The sequence below is a fragment of the Mustela putorius genome, unplaced genomic scaffold, assembly GCF_011764305.1.
Source record: "Mustela putorius furo isolate JIRA1106 unplaced genomic scaffold, ASM1176430v1.1 tig00000056_pilon_pilon_pilon, whole genome shotgun sequence".
Taxonomy (NCBI): domain Eukaryota; kingdom Metazoa; phylum Chordata; class Mammalia; order Carnivora; family Mustelidae; genus Mustela; species Mustela putorius.
Genome location: NW_025421263.1, coordinates 3,070,645 through 3,097,643, shown reverse-complemented (window position 1 = coordinate 3,097,643; position 26,999 = coordinate 3,070,645). Strand labels below are relative to the sequence as shown.

Sequence of the window (26,999 nt, the reverse complement as noted above, 5' to 3'; positions counted from 1 at the left end):
CTAATAAAGAAATAATTACCTGGAAGAAGAATGAAAAGAACAAAAGACTGGTAGAAAAAAGTTCAGAGGACAATTATCTTATAAAGGATTTGCATCCGGAATATATAAAGAATTGTCTATACTCAAAAATAAAAATAAACCAAGTTTTAGGGCGCCTGAGTGGCTCAGTGGGTTAAGCCGCTGCCTTCGGCTCAGGTCATGATCTCGGGGTCCTGGGATCAAGTCCTGCGTCAGGCTCTCTGCTCGGCGGGGAGCCTGCTTCCTCCTCTCTCTCTCTCTGCCTGCCTCTCTGCCTACTTGTGATCTTTCTCTGTCAAATAAATAAATAAAATCTTTAAAAAAAAAAAAAAACACCAAGTTTTAAAAAAGACCAAAAAAAGGGGCACCTAGGTGGCTCAGTGGGTTAAGCTGCTGCCTTTGGCTCAGCTTCAGATCCTGGGATCTTCATTTTCAGATCCTGGGATCGAGTCCCACATTGGGCTCTCTGCTCGGGAGGGGGCCTGCTTCCCTTCCTTTCTCTCTGCCTGCCTCTCTGCCTACTTGTGATCTCTCTCTGTCAAATAAATAAATAAAATCTTAAAAAAAAAAAAAAGACCAAAAAAAGGGACACCTGGGTGGCTCAGTTGGGTAAGCATTCGACCCTTGGTTTTGGCTCAGGTCATGATCTCAAGGTTGTGAGACTGAGCCCTGCACTGGGCTCCACGCTCAGTGTGGAGCCTGCTTAAGGTTCTCCCTCTTCCTCAAACCTCCACCCCCAACTCATACATGTGCTCTATCTAAAAATAAAAAAAAAGAAAAAGAAAAAAGAAAAAAAAATTTTAAAAATAAGAGATCTGTATCAATACTTCATCAAAAGAAGACATATGGATGACAAATAAAGACATGCAAAGATGCTCAACATTATTAGTTTTGGGGGGAATGAAAAAAAGACATAATGAGATATCACTATGTACTTATTAGAATGGGTTTCATACCAAGTATTGACAAGGATGTGGGAGGACTGGAAGTCTCATACATTACTGGTGGGAATGTAAAATGACATAGAATTTTAGAAAACAGTTAAATATATACCTACCATATGGTCCAGCCATTTCACTCCCAGGTATTAATCCAACATAAATAAAAATATATGTCCCTACAAAGACTTGTACATAAATATATATAGCAGCATTACTTCTTCTTCTTTTTTTTTTTTTCAGCATTACTTCTAATAGCTCAAAACTAAAACAAAAAACCTAAACGTCTATCAAAAGGTAAACAGACTGTCATATCTCCATACAATGGCATATCACTAAGCAATAAAAATGAATGAATAATACAGCAACATGGATACATCAAGATAATTATGCTGAGTAAAAGAAGCCAGGAAAAAAGAGTATATACAGTATAATTATATTTATATAAAATTCTAAGACATATAAATCAATGTATAGTGACAGAAAGCAAATCAGTACTCGCTTGGGGATAGGGGCAGAGAAAGCAGGGAAGGGAAGGGAAGAGAGAAAGATTAAAAAAGAGAATGAAGAAATCTTTAAGGATGAAGGATATGCTCATTATCTTGACTGTGGTAATGGTTTCATGGATGTATACATATGCCAAAACCTACCAATTTATAATCTTTAAATGTGAGCAGTTTTTGTATGTCGATTATTCCTCAATAAAGCTGTTAAAAACTAATCAAGAAGGTAAGACTTATACATGTGAAAGGTTAAACAAAATTTAAAATCTGTGGTCTGTATCCTCTAAATGGCCCCAATGTTTCCTGCTCCTTGGTATTTATGCCCATCTGCAATCTCTGCTTATGTGTGGGCTGTGTTTAATGACTATTTCATTAAAATAGAATGTAAGAGATGTAACGAAATATCATTTCCAAGATTAAATTGTTAACAAATCTAGTAACTTCTGTCTTGGATGCCCCTGTTTGCTCTGTGGGAAGGCAACTGCCATACTGTGAGCTGCCCTATGAAGAAGCCTTTCATATAAGGAATGAGGGAGGTCTCTGTCTAAACTCAGTCCAACAGCATTCAGGGGACTAAATCCAATAACCATCTGATTGAGTTTGGAAGCAAATCCTTTCCCAGATGAGCCTTCTGATGAGAATGCAGCCCTGCCCAACTGTTTGACTACAACCTGATGTGAGACTCTGAACCAGAGGTACCTAACTAAGCCATGCCTGGATCCACAGAAACTGTGAAATATCGATATTTGTTTCTTTAAGCCCCAAAGGTTTGGAGTACACAGTTTATTACAAACTAATAAACAACTAATAAAAAATCTAAGTTACCTTTATGGAAAAGAAGTCTTCAAAGCAATTGTATCCATTTAGAATACTTTCTGATAAAATAACAGAATATTTGACTAAAACTGGATTAAGCAAAGGTTAATCAGTCCAAGGCTAGTGCATATCTCAAAATGCCACCAGAAACTCAAGTCCTTTTTATTCAGGCTCTAACATTCTTAAGGAACAGGTCTTCCTCCTAATGTCTGTTATTGTAGGGTTACAATATAATCTCATGTCCCCATCATGAAAAGGGGAAAAGATTTTGCCTTTATGAGGAAAGTAAACACTTTCCTACAAACCTCAAAGCTAGTCTTCCAGTTACATCTCACTCATGAGAACTGTTTTCCATTGTCACTCTTAGTTGATTTAATTTATTTATTTGACAGAGAGAGATTACAAGTAGGTAGAGAGGCAGGCAGAGAGAGAGAGGGAAGCAGGCTCCCTGCTGAGCAGAGAGCCCGATATGGGACTCGATCCCAGGACCCTGAGATCATGACCTGAGCTGAAGGCAGCGGCTTAACCCACTGAGCCACCCAGGCGCCCCATTGTCACTCTTAGTTGAAAGGGAGTGTGGGAAGATGAGCATTTTTTCCACAAGACACACTGCTGCCTCAACAAAGTGTTTTGTTAGCAAAAAAGAAAGGGGCAATGTTTATTACATAGGAAACCAGCAGTATGTGCTAAAGCAATACATTATCTTATGGTAAAACCAAAAAATATATAGATTAAGAGAAGGCCCAAAACACTGTAAGCTATGGGAGCTTGAGATGGTTTCTGAGAAGAGAGATGGTTAGAAATTGGCTAGGTAGAAAAGAAAGGCAAGGGAATTCTCTAAGAGGATAAAAGAGCAAAAACCATGAAGGCAGGAAAGTGCAATAAGGCCTAAAAGTAAATTACTCTGTATAAAGCATTTGATATTATAACTAACTTAAAAAAAAAAAAAAAGCTGCTCAGTGATGAATATGCATGTTGTTTCCTAGCAGAGAAAACAAATGCATCATCATGTTTAAGAGATTTAAAAAAAGGGCAAAAGGATCTGAATAGACACTTCTCCAAGGAAGATCGCAAATGGCCAGTAAACACATGAAAAGCTGCACAACATCATTATTCACCAGGGAAATGGAAAGCAAAACCGTAACGAGATGCTACTTCACAACCAGTAGGATGGCTCGAGTCAAAAAAGTCAGGTAATGGTAAGTTTCAGTGAGGATGTGGTGAAACTGGAAGCTTTACACACTGCTGGTAAGAATGTAAAATGGTACAGCCAAATTAGAAAGAAGTCTGGAAGTTCTTTAAACAATTAATCATGTTATCAAATGACCCAGCAATTCCCAATAGAAATGAAAACATATGTCCACATAAAAACTTGTGCATGAGGTTTACAGCAGCATTGCATATAAGAGTTAAAAGGTAGAAACAACACAAGTGGCCATCGAGTGATGAATGGATAAATAAAATGTGGTATATTCATACAATGGAATACTATTTGGCCATAAAAAGGAATGATGTACTGATGCATATTACAACATGGACAAACCTTGAGCACACTACACTACTAAATGAAATAAGCCAGTCATGAAAGATACACATTATGTGATTCCATTCATTTGCAATGTCCAGAACAAGCAAAATTTACAAGACCCAGAAAGTAGCTTACTGGGGGGCACCTGGATGGCTCAGTCAGTTGAGTGTCTGGCTCTTGATTTTGACTCAGGTCATGATTCCAGGGCCCTGAGACTGAGCCTCAAGTCAGGCTCCCCACTCAGCATCGAGGCTGCTTGATAGTCTCCCCCTCCTCCTCTGCCCCTCCCCCTGCTCACATGTGCTCTAAAATTAATAAAATCTTTAAAAAAAAAAGAAAAAGGAAAGAAAGAAGTAGCTTACTAGTTGCCTACAGCTAAGGAGGGATAGGTGGACTGTTATCACCTTGCTCTAAACTACTATTACTTCACAACTGGTTTATTCCAATAACTTAATCTACTGGTTTCCCTTACTTCCATTCGTAGTCCACTAATGGATTCCAAGTACCTAGAATAGTACCTGGTGCACAGAAGACAGAAGGTATTCAGTAATTTTGTTGTTGTTATTCTGAGTCTAAGTCCTGTGCTTTTTTCCAGTGTTTTCCCTTGATTTATTTTCAAATATCTATCCTGGTAGAAGAGAGAGTGCTACTCAGCATACAAAACCCCTTCCTATTTCCAGGAAATGCTGAGGCCAACAAGAGGGAGCTAGCGCCCATCACAGAACTAGAAACACCAATTATTTATTTTCCCAGCTCCCCTGACAACTAGAGTGTGGGCCTGTAACCCAGTTGGCCAATCACTCGTACTTCCCAAAACTGTGACTGATAGCTAGGCCAGAAGTTTCTTTTTTTTTTTTTTTTTAATTTTTGAGGTTTTTTGAGGGGGGGAGGGGCAGCAGCAACATCTGCTTCTTTAGCTAGGGTCAGGAGCACCAGTGGAATCATCTGAGGGCAGCAATGTCAATAGAGCTAGGTGCAGGGGCCATGGCATGGTTCTGGGGCAGCAGAATCCTCACCACACAGGATTCATGGTGTAACTCTGGCTGTGGCCTGGCTGTGCACCTTCCCTCAGTTCCTGCCTACTTCTAGAACTAGGTTTCTAGCCTTCCCAGTGATTCTGTAAGTCCTTCTTGTATCTTCCAATAAATTCCTTTTCTGCTAAACGCAGCCAGACTCAGTTTGTGTTGCTTATGATTAAAAGCACAGACTGACCAAGGGCTGCCTATAAACTTTGACCTTAAATCCAGGAGCAAGACTGTAAAAAAGTGGTGTTTCAGAATTTTCCTGTGAAGAAATGTAATCCCATATTCTTTCCAGACAGAAAAAAATTCATCTCCTTTACTCTTCTTGATTAACTTTTCCTATTCCTGTTATCTTCTAGAGAATCAGAATTCTTCCTATCTCATCCCAAAACAAGTCCAAAGCCCATTTCCCAAAGTTCCAGTTTTTGCATACACTGTAAAAGCCACATGATAATTCACCCCTTCAGTTGCATAAAAGAATAAAAAAATAAAATTCAAATGTAGAGGAATCTCATAATGCAGACAGAATACATGTTCTTGGAAGCAACCAAGAATACAAAATACATGTTGCTTGGAAGCAACAAAATAAGTTTTGTTTATTCATAAACAAACTGCAGCACATCTATGCAATGGAATATTGTTCAGCAATAAAAAGAAATGAGCTACCAAGCCACCAAAAGACATGGAGGAAACTTAAATATATATTACTAAGTGAAAGAAGCCAATCTGAAAAGGCTACCAACTGCATGATTCCAACAATAGGACATTCCAGAAAAGGCAAAACTACAGAATAGTAAAAAATGCCACTGGTTGCTAGGGATTAGGGGAGAGGGAAGGATGGATGAATACTGGAGCACAGGAGATTTTTAGGGCAGGGAAACTACTCTGTTTGATCTGTAAGTGCGGATACATGACATTTATGCATTTGTCAAAATTCATATAACATACAGAATGTGAATCCTAATGTAAACTATCATAAATAAAGTATGATACTTTATTTAATGACAAGGACCAGTGTTGGTTCATCAACTGTAACAAATGTACCACACTAAATGCAAAATGTAAATCACTTTTCAAAAGTTCATGTTATGCCGTTTTACTTTTATGAAAGACCTATATTCGTAGCTATTTTGCTAATTCAGAGAAATCTGAAGAGTATTTTTGCTTTTACAGAAAAAAGATAAAAGCAAAAATAATGTCTCAGTGTTCATTTTGTAGCAAACCAGTATAGAGGTAGCAAGTACTCAGATCACTGAGCGTAGCCCCACCAAGTTCCTTTTCTGGGAATGATACTCAGCATTTCAGTGTCATCCTCCACAGCTTTGAGATGTATCTATGAGCATCTGCGCTTTATCTTGATTTATTTTATGCCTCTGTTAGCAAGATGGTGTCTTACAGGTATCACAAAAACCTAACAGAGTCTACTTTTGGGGTCATGGACACTCAAATTTTTTCCATATAGATTAATGGTAATTGCTTTTTCTCTATGCCATTTTAACTTACAAAAGGTTTCATAAGAATGCTCCATGTTTGGTTAGTGGAGAACTAAACAGTTGACCACGGAACAATACAGAGGTGAGGAGTGACCCTCGTGAAGTCAAAAATCCACATATAACTTTTGACTCCCCCCAAACTTAACTACTAATAGCCCACTGTAGGCCAGAAGCCCTACCAATAATATAAATAGTTGTTTAACACATATTTTGTATGCTATGTATATTATATGCTGTATTCTTACAATAAAGGAAGCTAGGAAAAAGAAAATGTTAAGACAATCATATGAAAGAAGATAGATTTACAATATTACATGTATCAAAAAAATCCATGTGGAAGTGGACTCATACAGTTCAAACCCATGTTGTTAAAGAATCAACTGTATTTGGGAACTCTCTGTAGCTTCCCATCCAATTTGTAACCCTAATAGAAACTAAAATAGTATAAAATAATATCATGGCATATGGAAGAATGAAAGTTAAAACATTCTAAGCAGCCTGTACTGTTTAAGAGAAAGAGATCTTGATTATCCTTAGATTTGGACTCAAACAGGAGTTAGAGAGAAGGGAGTTGGGGGAAATTGGAAGGGGAGGTGAACCATGAGAGACTATGGACTCTGAAAAAGGGGTTTGAAGTGGTGGGGGGGTGGGAGATTGGGTACCAGGTGGTGGGTATTATAGAGGGCACGGATTGCATGGAGCACTGCGTGTGGTGAAAAAATAATGAATACTGTTATGCTGAAAATAAATTAAAAAATAAATTTAAAAAAATGCATGTTAAAAATTTAATGGAAACCACTAAATGAAAAGAAGATAATGAAACAAAATCTTTTTCTAAAAAGCAGATCTGTAATTTTTAACTGTGGTGGCTTACCTGAGATTCCAGAACCTCCAACTTGCGTTTTCTCACATGAAGAGCTTTACTTGGAAAAGCCCAGTAATAATTAGATGTTCCAATCCTCTCACAGTCGACCATACCATCATCAACCAAACTTTGAAGGACTTCTTTCACTGACATAGCAGCTAAAAGAGTTCATTTTTAAAGATGCTATATTGACACATCATAAATATAATTAAAGGCTAAAACTGAAGATAACACTTGCAACAAATATTACAGATCAAGGATTAATAAATTAATAAGGAGCTCTTAAAAATAACAACAAAAAAGGCAAAACACATCAACAGAAAAACAAGTGTATCAGTGGACATCTACAAAATATGCAGTCAATAAACAAAAATATTCAACTCTATTAATAATTGAAGAAATGCAAAGTAAAGCAGTGAGATATGATTTCTTGACTATTAAATTAAATATATCTAAAAAATATAGTAAAACATTCAGGGTAATGGGTACTCTCAATATGGGAAGAAAATCTGGCAATATGTATCTAAAACCTTAGATATATGCATACCTTTTATTTAGAAATTCCACTGTTAAAAATTCAGCCAAAGAAAATAATGATGGACATGCAGAGAGATGCTTGTCAAAGCACTGTTTTCCACAGAAAAAAATCCGGAAGCCAGTCCAATAACTGGACTTTTCAAAGTATTTTATTGTGATAGGATACTATACGTAATCATTAAATTTATGTTACAAAGTATTTAATGGCATGGATATATATATATATATATATATACACACATATATATATATATGTATGCATTAAAATGTACTTTGTAGAATTATAAAAAAATATAAAATTTAAAAACACCAGGCATTAATTAGACGGTGGTTATCTTTAAACTGTGGGTAAGAGACAGTTTTTATTTCCTTTTTTTTGGGTTCATTTTTCTTAATTTTTTCCAAAAATGAACATGTATTGCCTTTTTTTGCTAAAAAAAAAAAACTAAAAAAGAAAAAAAAACAAACTTATGAACTGAATGTTATAGGTAGGAGTAAGATAAAAAAATCAGAAAGAGGGGCACCTGGTGGCTCAGTTATTAAGCATCTGTCTTCAGCTCAGGTCATGATCCCAGGGTCCTGGGATCGAGCCCTGCATCAGGCTCTCTGCTCAGTGGGAAGCCTGCTTCTTTCTCTCCCACTCCCCCTGCTTGTGTTCCCCCTCTCACTGTCTCTCTCTCTCTCTCTCTGCCAAATAAATAAATAACATCTTTTAAAAAATCAGAAAGCTTTTAAAAATAACATAAAAATGTGAAGTCATTTCATAAATGTTTGAAATTCACAAACTATTCTTACTTTCTTTTTTTTTCTATTCTTACTTTGTATTAAGTAAAACTGTACCAAGAAATTGTTCATATTTTATTATTTTATTTATTTGTCAGAGAGAAGAGAGAGAGCACAAGCAGGGGGAGCAGCAGGCAGAGGGAGCAGCGGGCAGAAGGAAAGCACGCTCCCCACTAAGCAAGGAATCTGATGTGGGACTCGATCCCAGGACCCCAGCATCATGACCTGAGTCGAAGGTAGACGCTTAACTAACTGAGCTACCCAGGTGTCCCAAAATTATCCATATTTTAATGTCTGCTTCAATTTTTCCTACAGCAAATCCCCAAATATAATAAAATCTATCAGAAAACTAAAGATCTAATAAATAAAAAAAAAAATCGATACCAAGTGTGCAAACCATCCAACCTCACTTGCAAAGAAGTACAAAGTGAAATGAAATATCAAGAATTCTAAAAATGACAATGAGGTATCACCTCACACCAGTCAAAATGGCTAAAATCAACAAGTCAGGAAATGACAGATGCTGGCGAGGATGCGGAGAAAGGGAAACCCTCCTACACTGTTGGTAGGAATGCAAGCTGGTGCAACCACTCTGGAAAACAGCATGGAGGTTCCTCAAAATGTTGAAAATAGAACTGCCCTATGACCTAGCAATTGCACTACTGGGTATTTACCCTAAAGATACAAACATAGTGATCCAAAGAGGCATGTGCACCCGAATGTTTATAGCAGCAATGTCTACAATAGCCAAACTATGGAAAGAACCTAGATGTCCATCAAGAGATGAATGGATCAAGAAGATGTGGTATATATACACAATGGAATACTATGCAGCCATCAAAAGAAATGAAATCTTGCCATTTGCGACAATGTGGATGGAACTAGAGCGTATCATGCTTAGCGAAATCAGTCAATTGGAGAAAGTCAACTATCATATGATCTCCCTGATATGAGGAAGTGGTGATGCAACATGGGGGCTTAAGGGGGTAGGAGAAGAATAAATGAAACAAGATGGGATTGGGAGGAAGACAAACCATAAGTGACTCTTAATCTCACAAAACAAACTGAGGGTTGCTGGGGGGAGGGGGGTGGGAGAGGAGGGTGGGGCTATGGACATTGGGGAGGGTATGTACTTCGGTGAGTGCTGTGAAGTGTGTAAACCTGGTGATTCACAGACCTGTACCCCTGGGGATAAAAATATATTATATGTTTATAAAAAATAAAAAATTAAAAAAAAAAGAATTTTAAAAATGAAAACACAGTTCTGAGAAATGAACGTCAATATAATTTGGTATAACCTTCCCTAAAGGCACTTTGAGAGTATGTATTAAATGCCTAAAACTACACAAGGCCCGCCTTTCTTTCTTTCTTTCTTTCTTTCTTTCTTTCTTTCTTTCTTTCTTTTTTTTTTCCCAAGTGTGAGACGTGAACTCATGACCCTGAGATCAAGACCTGAGCTGGGATCCCGAGTCAGATGCTTCATGACTGAGCCACCCAGGTGACCCAAGTCTCTATTTTCTATTCTATTTCTAGGAACACTTCCTAATGAAGTAATAGGAGATGTAGAAAAAAATTTAGGGGTGAGGAGGGAAAGGGATGAATAGATGGAGCAAAGAGGGTTTTTAGGGCAGTGAAAATAATCGCATGATACCATAATGATTGAGCTGTGTCATTAAACACTTATCCAGAACCACAGAATGTATGACAGCAAAAGTGAATTCCAATGTAAACCATAGACTTTGGGTGATTATAATGTGTCAACTGCAGTGTAACACTGATGAGTGATGCTGACAACAGGAGAAGCTATGCATGTGAGGAGGGGGAGCAGGAAGCATATGGGACCTCTCTATACCTCCCTCTCAATTTTGCTGTGAACCTAAAACTGCTCTTTAAGAAAAAAAATTATAGATAGCATGTTACACATTAATTTTAGCAGCAAAATTTGGGAACCATCTAGGTATTCAATAACAGTAACAGGCTAAACAAATTATGGTACAGTAGGTGGTCACAGAATGAAATATTAGAGATGCAGATGCTGTAAATCTTTTTTTTTTTTTTAATTTTTTATTTTTTATAAACATATATTTTTATCCCCAGGGGTACAGGTCTGTGGTATATATACACAATGGAATGCTGTAAATCTTTTTTAAAAAAGCAAATGACATATGGAAATGTAGATGATATAATGTTAAGTGAAAAAATACATGAACACAAAGCTGTATTTGCAGCATGATTCTCTCTGGGAAAAAAAAAAAGACAGATAAATACATACACAGACAGAGAGAATCTAAGAATAAGAAATCAAAATACACCAAAATGTTAATAGAGGTGATCCCAGAAAAGAGGGCTTATGACAAATTTTACTTTGATAATATACTTTATAATTTTCAAATTTGTTCAAATAAACATGTATAGTTTATACAAGGAAAACAAGGTTTAAAAAATAAATATATCATATATAGTGGGTTTAACAGTGACTCTTCAAAAGATAACTCCCAAAACCTATGAATGTGACCTTACTTGGAGCAAGGGTACAATTAAGGATCATAGGATGAAATCATCCTAGATTTAGGGTAGGTCCCAAATCCAATGACATATGTCCTTATAAGAGACAGAAAGGGAGAAAATAAAGGGGGAAGTTTATGTGAAAACAGAGGCAGAGATTAGAATGATGTGTCTATTATGCAAAGCACTACTGATAGCCACCAGAAGCTAGGAGAAAAGCATGAAATAGATTCTCCTTCAGAATCTCCAGAAGGAACCAATTCTACCAACACCTTGATTTTAGACTTCTGGCCTCCAAAATTATGAGAGAATAATTCTACTGTGTTAAGCCACCAAGTTGGAATAATTTGTTAAACACCAACAAAAAACTAATACACCATGTAAAAATATGAAGTCACATTTAAGAAATACCAGAACATACACGAATAGTTTTTTACTTCTTTTGAAGTAAATTCTGCATATAAATAAATGTGTGCATTTGTGTATGCATGTGTGTGTGCATAAGTATGCATGCATACTCCATTTAAATTTTTCTAAAGCAGACACTTCATACATGAGAATCATGGCAATGGCCCAAGGACATCATGGAAGTGTTTTTGCAGTCTTCATCCCTAGAAATTTATGTTTTCATAAAGGAAAGACCATTGCAGAAGAGATGACCAATATTTCCCAAAATGTCTCAGCATGTCTTTGATACTCACTAATGCCTTTCTCTTTGGGAGCAATCTTCTCCATGTCTTTTAATTGAAATACATCTTTCTGTTTAAAAAAGTTAAAAAAGAGATGAAAAACATGTATTTATCTTCTACCATATATTTATATTTACCATCATATATTAATAAAACATTGTACTATAAAAGCTATGTCTGGTAATCTACAGTGTAACAGAAATCAAGCATTTTAGGGTTAGAAGAAACTGCAATTATCCTGTTTGATAGCTCCAACAGAACTTAAAGGGACAGATTTTGCAAGAACATACAATTCTTTAAAGTCACTGGAAAGCAGAATGTTAAGAACATCTTCCTAATGAAATATAAAAATTACAGACAACTGTCAAGATTTGTTTCCATTTAAGGTTTCATGGAAGAGCTATGCCTAAACAACAGGGAAATTATACAATTCATGTGTGCCTATCAATGATTCACCTATACAGGTGGCACGTGCACCACATGCAAAGCAAAATATTATGGGAAGAGAAGTGTCTGGGTGGCTCAGTGGCCTCAGGTCATGATCCCAGGGTCCTGGGATGGAGCCCCACATTAGGCTGTTTGCTCAGTGGGACGCATGCATCACTCTCTATCTGCCTGCTGCTTTTCCTGCTTTTTATGTGCTATCTCTGTCAAATAAATAAACAAAATCTTAAAAAAAAATTATAGGAAGATAAACACATAGACTATTTAATCTTACTTGTAGTTGGAAAAAATCTATGTAGAACACACCTTTATTCTTTTTTTTTTTTTTAAAGATTTTATTTATTTGTCAGAGAGAGAGAGAGAGTACCCACAAACAGGCAGAGTAGCACTCTTCCTATAGGGAGAAGTAGACTCCCCTCTGAACAGGGAGCCCAATACGGGGCTAGAGCCCAGGACTCCAGGATCATGACCTGAGCTGAAGGCAGATACTTAGGTGAACAAGCCACCCAGGCATCCCCAACACTCCTTTATTCTTGTACTAAGCCTTGATTGAAGTGGTGAAAAGTGCTTAAATAACAAAAGTGAAATATTTGAAAAGACTCAAGTATTCAGTAATTATAACAGAATTATTGTGATTGCTTTAAATGGAAATGTAGGATCTATTTCTTTTAAAATAAACTTGAAAAGGTAACTTCAATAGGATAGAAAATAGACTTCATAAAAATTTAAAGTTCCACTTATGCAAGGGCATGTTAAGAAACTTAGGACAAATACTGACCAGAAGGCAATATTCATGAAACATACCTGACAAAAGACAGGTACCCAGCATGTATAAGGAATTCTTTTAAAGTGTATTCCCTCTCCTCCCCCTCAAAAATGAACATACCAATGAATAAAGGAGAGGATAGATGAATATATATGTGGTAAAGTCAGCAGAGTAAAATGTTAATGGTAAAATCTAGGTGTTGGGCATCCAGGAATTAACTATCAAATTCTTTTGTCTTTCATAATAAAATATGGGAAGAAGTAACTTCATCTTACTACACTTAAGATTTAGTAAACTAAGAAAAACATTGTCATTGCTCTTACAGTGTGAAAACAATTTTTGCACATCTATAAATAAACCATTTAAAGAAAATACTTCAGGATCTCAGAAAACATGCAATAAATTACTGCCTTCTGGCCTCTAATGCATTTTTAAAAATCAATCAAATCTATCTGCAAACATTTAGATTTCCTGAAAAAAGAACATGAACTCACTGAGATCTCCGCCTATATGTGGTCCTCAAGGAAGAGCTTTGAACATACTGGCTGCCCCTGTGGGGTTACCATGTAAATAAGTGGGCTTACAGAGTACTAACCTCAGAACTAAACTGTGGTCCCTTAAGTGAACAGAGAAAATGGTCTTAAGGAAATATTAGTTCTCCACAGTATTAAACAGAGGTAATAAAGGAGAGATGAACAGAAAGGGCTCTAGCTCTTTATATATATATATATGTGTGTGTGTGTGTGTGTGTGTGTGTGTGTGTGTATTCACACATACATACATACACATTTTTATAATTTATAAAACTTATATATGTAAATAAATAAAAGCATGTGTAAGATACCATGGAAGGCACATAGTTTTAGAGCTAGATAATGTTTAATTAAGTACTTACGACCTGGACATTGTGATGATTTACATGGGTTATCTTATTTAACCCTCACACCAAAACTGTGAGCTGGGTACAATTATTACCATCCTCTTTAATAAACAAGGAAGCTGAGACATAGGTCAAGTTCTTGGTTAAGCTCACAAAGCTATTCAGTAAAATAGATTTCAGGTGCAAGTGCTTTCTCATTTAGTTATATTGTTCTCATGCCATTCTTCAGTTTTTCTATTACATTAGCAACTTCAAACACAAACACACACACACACACACACACGAATGAATATACAAGAATAAATGAACTGAAACCAGTATCAATTTTTAGCTTTACATAAAAACTCAGTGACTACTGAACTTCTGGAAGCTGTTAATACTAATCAGTATCATGTTATTAATTGATATCAGGGTTGAAAACTTTCAATCTGAAACAGCCAATTTTGATACTTGAGAAAATTAACAACATCATAAAGGACAAAATCATTCCCCCCACCACTCTTCCCAGCTTTCCACTGCCTAACAAGAATTAAGTCTACTCTTCTTGCTGAGATCATAGGAAAAATATTCAGACTCAATAGAATAGTCATAATCATCACATGTAAACTTCATCAATTTATCTTTCTAATCATTATTCTTTTTTTTAAAGATTCCATTTATTTATTTTAGAGAGAGAATGTGTGTGAGCAGGGGGAGGGGCAAAGGGAGAGGGAGAGGCTCTAAAGCAGACTTGGAACTGAGTGCAGAGCAATGGTGGGCTTGATTTCATGACCCTGAGATCATGATCTGGGCTGAAATCAAGAGTCAGAGACATATAACTGATTGAGCCACCAGGCACCTCTTAATTAATCATTTAATCAATAATTAATAATTAAAATAATTAAACAATCAATTATTTAATTAATAATCATAATTATTAATATGATACTCTGTTCTGAATTGCCAATGACTTTTGGTAAGTCATTCCAGGCAGTTAACATTAGTAAGATTACACTTAAAGGGTGGTTTTTAAAACAAAACTCCCCAGAATGTTTTGCTTGTTCTACTGATAATCTGCATTATCAAAATGAAAATGTCAAGTAATATCACTAATTATCTTATTAATTTCATATTCTACTTTGCCATTTTCCCCAACATCTTTACACCTGTATATAATGAAAGCAGCCATAGGTTGGGGCCAGACTAGACTTTGAAGTTATAGTCAAGTATTACACTAAGACACAGGAAGTTGAAGTTAGTGTTTTTTGTAAGCCAAAGATTTAGACTTGAACCTGTTAGAAAGAAAAAAAAAAAAAAAAAGGCAACATAAAGCAACATGGTAAAGAAAACAGCCTCTAGAGCCAGGTGCCTGGGTTTGAATCCTGACTTTGTGACTTAGGACCTAAAACTTCAAACCTATTTCCTCTTAGTGGCAGGCACAAATATCTGGAATAAATTAAGGGAGCCTATGCACCATGATATATATATATATTACACTACAGACAGATTTATCAATGTAAAGAGGCAGCATTTAGCACTGCCTCTAAAAATCAGATGGTCGTCCCGGGATTTGAATCCTAGTACTAACGTTTTTAATTTTTGAGATCCCATGCACTTGGGTGTGTCTCAGAGGTCCTCATCTGTAGAAAGAAGATGTTAAGAAAGAAGGAATCAGATAACATACACCAAGTGGTCAGAACAATGACTGGCATCTAGGAAGCAATCAGTAGATGTCAACTATTATCATTTTCAGGCAGAAAGGGGACACAATCAAATATACACTTCAGAAAGATCATTCTGGACAGAAGGGAACATTGGGGTAGGGTTCTTCCTTCCTCCACAGCTTCAGAGAAACAAAAAATGTTTGCAGAATTTTATCCATTCCACAGGAAACTGATCAGCATTGATATTTAATGAAAAAGGTACAGTTTAACACTGATATACACTTAAGGAGAAGATTACATAAAATACTAAAAATCTTATAGAAAACAACTCACCGTCTCAAAAAATATTTCCATCATGCGGGTTCTCTTCTCCTCTGCACTTAGTCCTTTTTTCTTCGACTAAAGCACAAAAGTAAAAAAGTAAACACTGCATTTAAAAAAAAAAAGACTGCATTTTAAAACAACTTGGTTTGCAATGTTATGGTCTTGTCTGCCAATGGGTTTGATAACTCTAAAGACTCATTATAACTACTACATGCCAAGACTTGTGATTAGTGCTGCCTGTGTAAGAAGAACTGTGGTTGAAATAGAGTCTGGGGGGCGCCTGGGTGGCTCCGTGGGTTAAAGCCTCTTCCTTCGGCTCAGGACATGATCCCAGGGTCCTGGGATGGAGCTCCACATTAGGCTCTCTGCCCGGCAGGAAGCCTCCTTCCTCCTCTCTCTCTGCCTGCCTCTCTGCCTATTTGTGATCTCTTTCTGTCAAATAAATAAATAAAATCTTAAAAAAAAAAAAAAAGAAATAGAGCATGGGTGGCTTAGTTGTTAAGCATCTGTCTTTGGTTCGGGTTGTGATCCCAGAGTCCTGGGATCAAGCCCTGTATCGGGCTTCCTGCTTGGCGGGGAGCCTGCTTCTTCCTCTCTCACTGTGTCTCTCTCTGTCAAGTAAATAAATAAAATCTTTAAACAAACAAACAAACAAAAAGAACTGTGGTTAAGGTACAGTCTGGCAGTTTACAGAAACTCAATATTTATCAAATGATCCAATGATATGTCACTATATTTACCTTCAAAAAATACTTACAACCTCACGGAGAAAAAAGACATAACTAATAAATGATGGAAAGATCATTGCACAAATTGCTACAAGGACAGAATGAATTCTACCCTGGGGAAGGCTGAAGGCTCTCTAGAAAGGCTGGAGATGAAAAGGATTTTGGCAAGTTGAGAAATGGTGAGAAGGTGTCCTGGGCAGACCACACACATAGGCACGATGTTATGGAAGTTCGTGGAATGTTCCAGAAAGACAAGAACTCAGGGATGACTGCTGTGTGGTACCTAGAGAAGGAGTGGTAGGGAAGGGGAAAAAAGTTGTCTGGGGCCAGATCATGGGATGCTGACTGTCCGGCCCAAGGGAATGTATGTTATTCTAGATGGTGAGAAGCTATTGAGCAACCTCAAAAGCAGGAGAGTGACAAGATTACAGCTATATTTTAGTAAGATGACATTTTAGTAGCATTGTGGAGCGTAGGATGGAGAATGGAAAAACCTATCCAAGTAGAAAATGGAAGCCTACTGCAGTTTACTATTATTCTATATCTACAGTTTAGCCAAGTTAAAATTAAGATAGTTAACACATAACTAAAATCCGTTGATAATGAATTTTACTATATATTGTATTCAGGATATATACACAAAGGTGAAATACAAATTTTTTTTTAAAAAGCCAAATTCTGGGGCACCTGGGTGGCTCAGTGGGTTAAAGCCTCTGGCTTCGGCTCAGGACATGATCCCAGGGTCCTGGGATCCCCACATCGGGCTCTCTGCTCAGCAGGGAGCTTGCTTCGTGCCCCCCCCATCTCTGCCTGCCTCTCTGCCTACTTGTAATCTCTGTCTGTCAAGTAAATAAATAAAACCTTAAAAAAAATAAAAGCCAAATTCTCTCAAGGTGAAGATTCACCGAAAATAACAAAAGAGAGAAATCTCATCTCTAATGGAGAATTCCACACTAATGTTTAAGTGACCTGCATCTTTCTCAAAAATCACAGAAGATTAGGAGGCAACATAAACTGTTTAGTAAGAACTTAGAAACACTTTACACCACCTAATAAAGCAGACATAAAAAACAAAGACTGAGCCTGTCCAACCAAATACTCCATCAGAAAATGAAAAGCCTAAGATAGATGGGGAAAGGGATTTGAAGTTGCCATTATGAATACATACCAGGGTACATGAGTCTTTATTCTACTTATACAACCTACAAAACCCCTAACTCATTTTTTTTTTTAAGATTTTATTTACTTTACAGACAGAGATCACAAGTAGGCAGAGAGGCAGGCAGAGAGAAAGAGAGGAAGGGAAGCAGGCTCCCTGCGGAGTGGAAATCCCGATTTGTGGCTCGATCCCAGGACCCTGGGATCATGATCTGAGCCAAAGGCAGAGGCTCTAACCCACTGAGCCACCCAGGTACCTCCACTAATTCATTTTCACAGCAATAAAATTATCTGGCATTCCTTGATGAGTTGTATGGGTAAAAAAAAAAAAACCCTCCAATGTTCTCTACTGATCCCCCACATCTCCTCACACCTTTTCTTTAATCTCTTCTGCCTTTACAGTTTCAACTAACATTTAGGCTGAATCCTCAAATCTTTACATCAGCCTCTGAAGTATGCTCCTGAGCTTCAATCTCAAGTGCCTACCTGCCCGCTGGACAGACTTCAAACTCTGAAGGTTTAAACTGAACTCTTCTTCTCCTATATCTACTCCCCAATCCTGCTGTTCTAGATCCTGAACTCAGTTAGATATCACCTTGTTAGCCAAGCCAGAGGCCTGGCGTTCATCCCAGGTTTCTTCATCCCTCTTACTCCATATTAGACCAGTCACCAAGTTCTGCCAAGGTTAGTGGTGAAATATTTCTCAAATCCACCGTCTGCTCCATCCCTACAACTCTGACCTCAGTTCAGGCCTTTATTACAGGTTCTGCCTCCAGCAACATACTGGTAGGTAAGCCCTCTGGCCACACTTTGTCTCACCCTCTAAGTTCAAATTCCACCCTGCCAAGAACCAAATCTAACCAAGCCTCTCCCTTGCTTAAAAGCCTTCAGTGGCTCCGAACCGTCTGGAAGTAGCCAATCACTCTGCAGTGATACACGAGGCCCTTTCCCACCGACCCCAATCTACCCAATACCACTCTCCACCTCATATTTTACCATAACATGGAGAGTTAAGCAACTTGAGCTGTAATACAAAAACTAGACAGTCCCTGACTTGCCATCATCTGACTTTTTCAACTTTGTGATGGTGTGAAAGCCACACACATTCAGTAGAAACCATACTTCGAATTTTGAATTCGAGCCTTTTTCCTGGCTAGCAATAGGTGATACGGTACTATCATGATGCTGGGCAGCCATAGGACCATAATGTAAACAACCCCATACACTTACAGCCATTCTATACCCACACAACCATTCTGCTTTTCAGTATAGTTTTCAACAAGTCACATGAGATATTCAATACTTTATTATAAAACAGGCTTTGTCTTAGATGTTTTTGCCCAGATATAGGTTAATGTCTAAATGTTCTGAGCATGGTTAAAGCAGGCTATGATGTTCCATACATTAGGTGTATTAAATGCATTTTTTATTTAATGATATTTTTTACTTACAATGGGTTTATCACCATGTAATTCCATTGCAGGCTGAGGAAGATCTGTACTTTTTTTTTTTAAAGACTTTATGTATTTACTTTCCAGAGAGAGAGAGACCACAAGCAGAGGGAGTGGCAGGCAGAGGAAGAAGCAGGTCCTCACTGAGCAAGGAGACCGATGTGGGGCTCAATCCCAGGACCCTAGGATCATGATCTGAGCCGAAGGCAGAAGCTTAACCGACTGAGCCACCCAGGCGTCCCGATGAAGATCTGTACTTGTAATTCTCTACTCCCAGCATGCTCTTTCCCAACTTTGTGTTTTAAAGAAACTGTTCTGGGGCACTTGGGTGGCTCAGTGAGTTAAAGCCTCTGCCTTCGTCTCATGGCATCCCAATGTCCTGGGATAAAGTCTCACATCAGGTTCTCTGCTCAGGAGGGAGCCTGCTTCTTCCTTTCTCTCTCTGCCTGCCTCTCTGCCTACTTCTGATCTCTATCTGTCAAATAAATAAATAAAACCTTTAAAAAAAGAGAGAGAGAAAACTGTTCTAAAACACTCATTCCTTTTGCCTATTTAAAATTCCCAAAAGTCTCCCAAGGCTTAGTTCAACTATTCTGTAAAAGAGCTTCCCTGAGCTCATAGGACAGTCTGAGTGTCATTCCATGTGTTCCCAGAATACACCTTCATCAAATCAATTGGTATACTTCTCTTTCTCAACCGACTCAGCCGACTGTAAATTTCTTCAGAACACACACCACCCATGCTTTCCTAGAGCTTAGTGCTAGATTAGAGCAGACACAAAGGCCAGCCCTTGACTTCAAAGCCATGTATCTAAAGCCCCAACCATAAAGTTTGAGACTGTTCAATCTCCCAAATCCCATAACACCCACTGCACTCACATAAATACAATACAGGGTAAATTAATAACAAAAAATTCTGTGATAACTACTTGGTGCCTTTCTTGGACAGATAAATCACAGAAATCCCAAGTAAACAATCTCTAAAAAATCATATAGACCTATTCACTAAATCAAGAGTCAAGAGCCAGCATTCAATCCTGCCTTAATTAGTACCCCTTCGCACTGGCCTCAGCAGTATCAGAATAACCAAGCATGAAATTCACACTCAGTTAAGAAGGCTCTTTTGGCTCATTTCTCTAGTCTAGTGAGTTTCAAACTGCCATTAGAATCATCTCAGGAGCTTTTAAAAAGTACTGATGCCAAGGCACATGCTATATGAATTGAAAGAGAATCTCTGAGACCAGGCCTGGGCCTGCAATTTTTTAAGAGCCTCTCCAGGTACTTTACCTGGCGCTGGGATTGAGAATACTGCTCTTCTCACCCCAGAATCTAGAGGCAAGTCAGGGTGAGGATCCCTTTAGGGCTTTAGTCTGTGGCTGCATCAGTGGAAGACAGATCCAAAGCTTCAGGAAAAGCTGCAGATATTTTGGTATTGTTAAACTGCTCCCCGAGAGACTCACAGACTCCACAAGAATCTGCCACCAAGACACAGACTATGAGACAGTGTAGAGTCCTGGAAGCAAACAGTTTGGCAAAAGCTCTTATCACTCAGTTCAGTAGCTACAATAGTTACTCAAGAAATATGGATGAACTGTAACATTCATTTACATTGTTTTCAGGCTAATTTGTTAGTGTCTTTCATGACTGGAAATAGTTTTTATAATTAACCACAGTAGGACAGCATCATGGCCAGAATTAAAATAACTAATGTAAAAAGGATGCCATGCTAATTCATATTTAGAAATCAACAGGGGCTCATTTAATACTTAATATTAAAGAAAATGTGCTGACAACGTAAGTTAGAGATGCTTTCAAATTAGTAAGTCAGGAGACTCAAGAACTGACCTGAGGACAACAAATCTTTGGGCTGACCAACATACAGCTATCTCCACCTTTCAGAAGACCTACATTAGTACCTGTTTTCACTAATCAAAAGAAATTGTAAGAGTATTTTCACTGGTATGAAAAAAGGCAAAAAGCGAAAATAGGAAAATAGTGTTGAGCGTTTGTTTTGCGAAGGGCCCACCATGTTCCTTCCCTGGGAACTACATTCAGCACCTCAAGCATAAGCCGCCACAGCTTTGAACTCTGTCGGTGAGAATCTGGGCTGTATCTCAATTTATTTTGTGCCCCTGTTAGTAAGTTCTGTCCTAAGGTATCCCAAAAGCCTGAGAGGAAAAAAAAATAATTTTTTTAAGCCTAAGAAGTTATTCTTTGGGGTCTAGGAATGCTCAAAAATTTTTTCCATATAAATTAATAATTGCTTCCTCACCTCATGCCATTTCAGATTATGAAAGGCTTCATAGGAATGCTAGTTTCAAAGAGTGGGGGAAACCTGTATTTTTTTAAAAAGATATTATTTATTTATTTGACAGAGATCATAAGAAGGCAGAGAGGCAGGCAGAGAGAGAGGAGGAAGCAGGCCCCCTGCGGAGCAAAGAGCCCGATGTGGGGCTTGATCCCAGGACCCCAGAATCATGACCTGAGCCAAAGGCAGAAACTTTAATCCACTGAGTCACCCAGTTGCCCTGGAAACCTGTATTTTAAACCACTTAAAAAACCATACATTTAAGAAACCTCCAATTAGGAGTTAACAGAATTCCTCAAATCAGCCCCATTTCCCAATTACAATAAAATTTAGAGAAATTAAAATAGAAAATATCTGTTGCCCTCAAAACTGAGAGAGTACATTGCATTTCTCCGATTCCAAAAATATGCCTGGATTTATAATAACTGTTTATTCACGAAGCCTAACCAAATCAAAACAAACAGCTATTAACTCACAATTAGGAAAGAGAACAAAGGTTTGTCTTGTCTCTGATCAAGGTAACACTAAACTTACTTCTTCAGCATACATAAAAAATAGCATGTATCTCAAAATTTTATTCTAATTTATTTCATGTTTCTTCATTATCAGAGGTAATCATCTGAAAATAGTTAACAGCATATTACCATTTAGTATTAGAAGGTGATTAAAATGTAAAGGTAGATTAGATAAAAGGGTAAAGTTAATGCATTTGTGCTGCATAGTTCTGTCCGTTGTATTAGTAACTATGAGAAACATGCAATCACACAGCACTGGCAACAGATTTAACTGTGGTCCTGTAGTTTCTGAGACCACTTTATGCCCAGGTGGCTGCGTTGTTAGTTTAACCACAAAGAAGCCGTTATCAGTTGTAACTGCATCTGGGCAAGTATCTTCAAATAAATACCGTACAACCTAGATCGTGCCCAGCAAAAAAAACGACCACTTAACTAAATTAAGATATTAAAATCTTAGATCCATTTAATTAGATGTTGATTCTCTGCCAACAGAAGTAGAAAAAAAAAATGACACCAAACTCAAGGTTTATGAAAATGATTTGATGAGGTGTAAGGCATTAAATTCACCAAGATAAAAGGTCTATCTGGAATCTTACCAGGACTTAACCTATCATGGTATGCAAGGAAGGCGAATTCAGTGCTTCTCTCATAAAGGGGCCAAACAAGTAGCAATCCGAAGCACAAAAGGGCATCGACCCCTGAACTTTAGGGAAAAAGCAGCGATCTTCAAAGAAATCTTACTGGCATAAAAGACTCGCTAGGTTACTGCTGAAATCGTGAGCCATTCAGAAACGTGCTCGAAGAACTACAATACACGGCAACCCTCAATTGTCAAAACACAAAAGCCATTAAGATCCAAGGCTTCGGTCCGTCCCGCTCACACCCTTCCCGGTACTTCCTAGGAGGCTGCAGCTTGGGCGGCCAAACCCCGGGAGCCCGAGGCTCGGGTTCTGAAGCGACTCGTGCTCTGACTGGTCGCTAAGTTTGCGAGGCACACCGGGGCACGTTCGCGAACGCCTCTCGGGTGTGCTCCGAGGGCAGCACCGGGGGTAGGGGCGGAGAGGCCCAGGGGTCGCGGACCCCGGGCCCCAGCTATGTCGGCCCGGGGGCCCCAACAGAGGAGCCAAGCACCCCAAGGCCGCCGAGGCCCCAAGCTGCGTAGGGGACTCGCGGCCCGGAGACTGGGGAGGCGCGGCACCCGGGAGCGCGGCCTCAGCTCTTACCATGGCTCGGGCGGCGGGTCTTCCGGTGGCCGGGCCGGAGCGGGAGGCGAGGGGCGGGGCGGGCCCAGGCGGGTTTGATTTTGGCGCGGACGGCGCAGCGGGGCGGAGCCGCTACAAGGACGAGGTGGGAGGGAAGTAGGAGGGAAGCTGACTTCCGACCCGCGGCCCCGGGGACCTCTGGTGGCGGTTCCGAGAGGCCGGCCGGAGAGGGGCGGACTGGGGGCTCGGCGCGACTGGTCCCCGCGCTGTTCCCACCTCTTCTCCCTGTGTAGAACGTGCGTGACTCCTTTTCTCTCTCTGAGAAAGTCTTTGAGCCGACACTTCAGTGCGTGTTTTCTTCGCGCTGCAGAAACCCGCTCAAGTTTGCTTTAAAAAAGGGGTGTGTGTGTGTGTGGGGGGGGGGGGGAGGTGGTTTGGGGTTCCTAGGCGGCTCAGTCGGTGAAGCGGCTGCCTTCAGCTCAGGTCATGATCCCAGGGTCCTGGAAACGAGCCCCGAGCCCCGCACGGGGCTTCCTGCTCAGCGGGAAGCCTGTTTCTCCCTCTCCCTCTGCCTGCTGCTCTGCCTACTTCTCTCTCTGTCAAATAAATAAATAAAATCTTAAAAAAAAAAATCCCTTTGTATATTTGGCTTGTTTATGTATAGTCTGTTGTTTTTTTAAATAACCAAGAGAATGAATTTGAAATGAAAGCTGTGGGAAACTCGCTCCTTCATGACCTGAGGATAGATGGGGATTGGGTCTAAAGCTTGCGCCCCTTCGCCTAAAGTCGCTACAAAATTAACTCAGACTTGTCAATTGTTTTGAAAATTATTTTATGTTATTGGGGACCATTTAAAAATATTCTAACTTTACTGAAAGCATAAAGAGTGGCATCTAAAGTGGGAATTTGTATCTCCTATTGCTTCTTTAAGAAAAGGAAGCGAAGAAGGGATATATTGATTGCATAGAGTTCCATTACTTTAGTTTGTTATAGATTGCATTACAGTACTATATGACCGACGGTACATCAGGTGATTTTAAATAGTAAATGGGTAGCCATTTAGTACATGTTTTACTATGTACTAGAAAAAACATAAGCAACACATTATACTCTAGATTTCTCACACATTCCTCCAGATATGGATGAAACACGCCTGTCTGAAAAAATGAAAGTGATATTTAAGAAAAATATTAACTGCCTAGTGGTATCTAGATTTGACAAAAATCATAAGGGCGACGTTTGGGGGAAGGCTTGTCTTGGTTCTGAGACTGCCATACCTGTTCCTCCATCAGACGTGGTCCTTCTTCACTTGGCTTACTCTTACACCGCTTTAGACGTAACCTTCAGGAATCTTTCTGTTTCCCCACTCCCACGGCACAGCAGATAGGGTCCCTTCTGTGGTACGCTACAGTACTCTGCAGTTTTATCATAGCACACCACATTCATTTTAGAACTGTTTTTGGAGTACCAAACCTCAGAATGACTCCATCGAGGAAATGCACCCTGAACTAAAGAACCTTCTCTTAGTTCTTCCTTGAAATTCTGGAAAGTGCATCCTTGAGAGGAAACTTGTTAGGAAGCAGGAAAAGAAGGTAAAGCCATTTAAAAAGAGACAGGAAAATCTTTAAGGTAGGGAAACCAGTAGGAAAATGAAAAAAACCAAGAGAGGAGAAACTTCAACAAGAAATAGTTAACATGATCACCTTTTTCAGTCACATGGCATGCCCTGAGTTAGAAATGGCAAAGCAATTGTGTCATTCGCACAGAGCAGCCGTCCCAACAGAAATAATACCCAAACTGGTTCCTGGAGGATGAAAAAATGTCAGATGGTTTGTGGCCCTCCAAAGGACTATAGTACCTAAACAGATACATGACATATTTCTGGTATTCAAATTTTATAGAGTAGGGGTGGGAGGGATTAGAAAAAAATGTCTCCTGAGAGGGATGACAATGGAAAAAATGTTGAGAAACACTGGTATAGAATAAGTATATAATTTATCATCCAAACTGGACGAAAGGGACTGTATTTATCATTATGTGAGGACAACAAACATAAATCAGTATTGTCCCCATCAATCATGTGATAACTTGGAACTTCCATAGTGCTATATTAATAACACTTAATGCTTCTTACCTTAATTTGCTCTGTATCAGAGTTACTGATGCTCTTTTAATCTTTCCATCTGGGAGAACAGGCAGAGTAGGTAACTTCCTTTTCTTTGTAATCCTGTCTCACCTCTCATTTCTTGGTCTCTGTTCTTCCCTAGAAAACTTATGCTCTCTTGCCCTCTTTCAGCAAGCCTTGGCTCATCAGTGGTCCACTTCCAACACCCCTCCTCTGTGTTCCTCTGGGGTGAGTTCTTAGCTACCCACTTCCTTAGCTCCACCCAGCGACTCCTGCCACCCTCCACTCCTGGCAGGGTACCTGGGTGCAAGCCCAGAAGGGTCTGAGTTGAGTCTGAGTGGGGCCCTAGGTGCCCATGAGGGTCTCTACTTACCTAGCAAGTATCCCTATGTCCAAGACTGTGTGACATTTGATAGCAAATGAAAACCATCACTGTAGGTCAAGAGGCCACAGGAAAAAGGGGAAAGCCTTGTAACATTCTTTTTGAAGAAAGGCTTCTGTTTTTCCACTTTGCACCAGTCCCCACAAATTGTTACGTATCCAACTATATATATATATATATATATATATATATATATATTCATTTAAGTCTCACCCCAGTAGAATAAAGCTCCATAAGAACAGGGAGTTTTTAGTTCGCTACTGTTCCCCAGTAGTTAACTAGACTCTATAAATATTTGCCAGTGAATACGTATAAAAGCAGCTTCTGGTATTATAATTGCCTGGCCTGGTTCACTAACCAAATTGTAAGCTCTTAGAGGTTATAGGATTTGGTTCATCCTTATATCCTTACACCTACCCTAAAGCCTGGTGTATAGCAAGTGCTTAGACCTTTGTTCAGTGACAAAAGCAATGATAATAACAAAAGACATTAGGGCTGGGTAGAGGATAGAATGTCATCTGCCCTTCCTGCCTCTTCACTTAAGCAATAATAAACCACAACTGTAATTGAACTTGTCTGCTCTGGAAAAGGGTGCATCTGGCTTTACGTGAAGTGAGTCCTCAAAGGACAATTAGAAATATGCTTATATGTGGGGCAACTGGCCTATATTAAGAATGCCATATCTTTGCTTCTGGAAACTTCCAAAGAGCCCACGATGGCAATGGTCCCTGCTTGATTAAACAAAACAAAACAAAAAGAAATAGAAGAATAGAAGCAGGATTCAAAAATACTAATATTCACAGTTACCAGTTGGTAGCGTCCCATCTGGCTTATTTCTCATTTCTGTTTTAGCTCTCCTTCCAAAACTGATTGAGGGTCCTCTTCTAGACTTATAACCTATTATAGATTTTTTTAATCATCAAAAAAACAAACAAACAAACAAACAAACAAGAAATTTTTAGTGTCCCTCCATTGTTTTCAGAAAGGACACTCAAAAGATAAATTTTAATATTCATTCCATCACAGCAAAATATAAATCACAGACTTAATGAAAATTCAAAAAGCCTATAAATACATCAGGAAAAAAAGCTGTATACATAAATGCAAGCCTATGACTTGTTTACACAATGAAGAAGGACAAAAGTCCTTCATAGAACAAAAGACCAAATACCAAATCCATACACCATTCAAGATCGAGAGCTTGTCTATCCTCAAGTCTCATAGGGAACTTACTGGCATGCGCCTAAGGGGCATTAAAATGACAAATTTGACATTATAAATGGAGACCAATTTAAATTTTATTTGACTTAAGAAAGACAGAAATTAATCTCTTTGAAAAGCTAGGATGTAGTGATAACCCATGATTTGTACAGCCAG

General features: G+C 38.7%; 1 protein-coding gene across 2 annotated transcripts in view; it reads right to left on the bottom strand.

Annotated features, from left to right (window-relative positions):
* MND1 (meiotic nuclear divisions 1) overlaps positions 1-23,378 on the bottom strand; it is a 72,987-nt gene extending 49,609 nt beyond the window's left edge. Inside the window, exons 1-4 of one of the 2 annotated variants that reach the window (XM_045082513.1) lie at positions 23,137-23,378; positions 15,764-15,829; positions 11,710-11,767; positions 7,193-7,341 (exon numbers count right to left, since the gene is read on the bottom strand). In XM_045082513.1, coding sequence (XP_044938448.1) covers positions 7,193-7,341; positions 11,710-11,767; positions 15,764-15,829; positions 23,137-23,139 — 276 coding nt within the window. In that variant the 5' untranslated portion in view covers positions 23,140-23,378. The remainder of the gene's footprint in view (positions 1-7,192; positions 7,342-11,709; positions 11,768-15,763; positions 15,830-23,136) is intronic. The other variant, XM_045082456.1, reaches the window with a different exon arrangement.
* Positions 23,379-26,999: the final 3,621 nt, after the last annotated feature.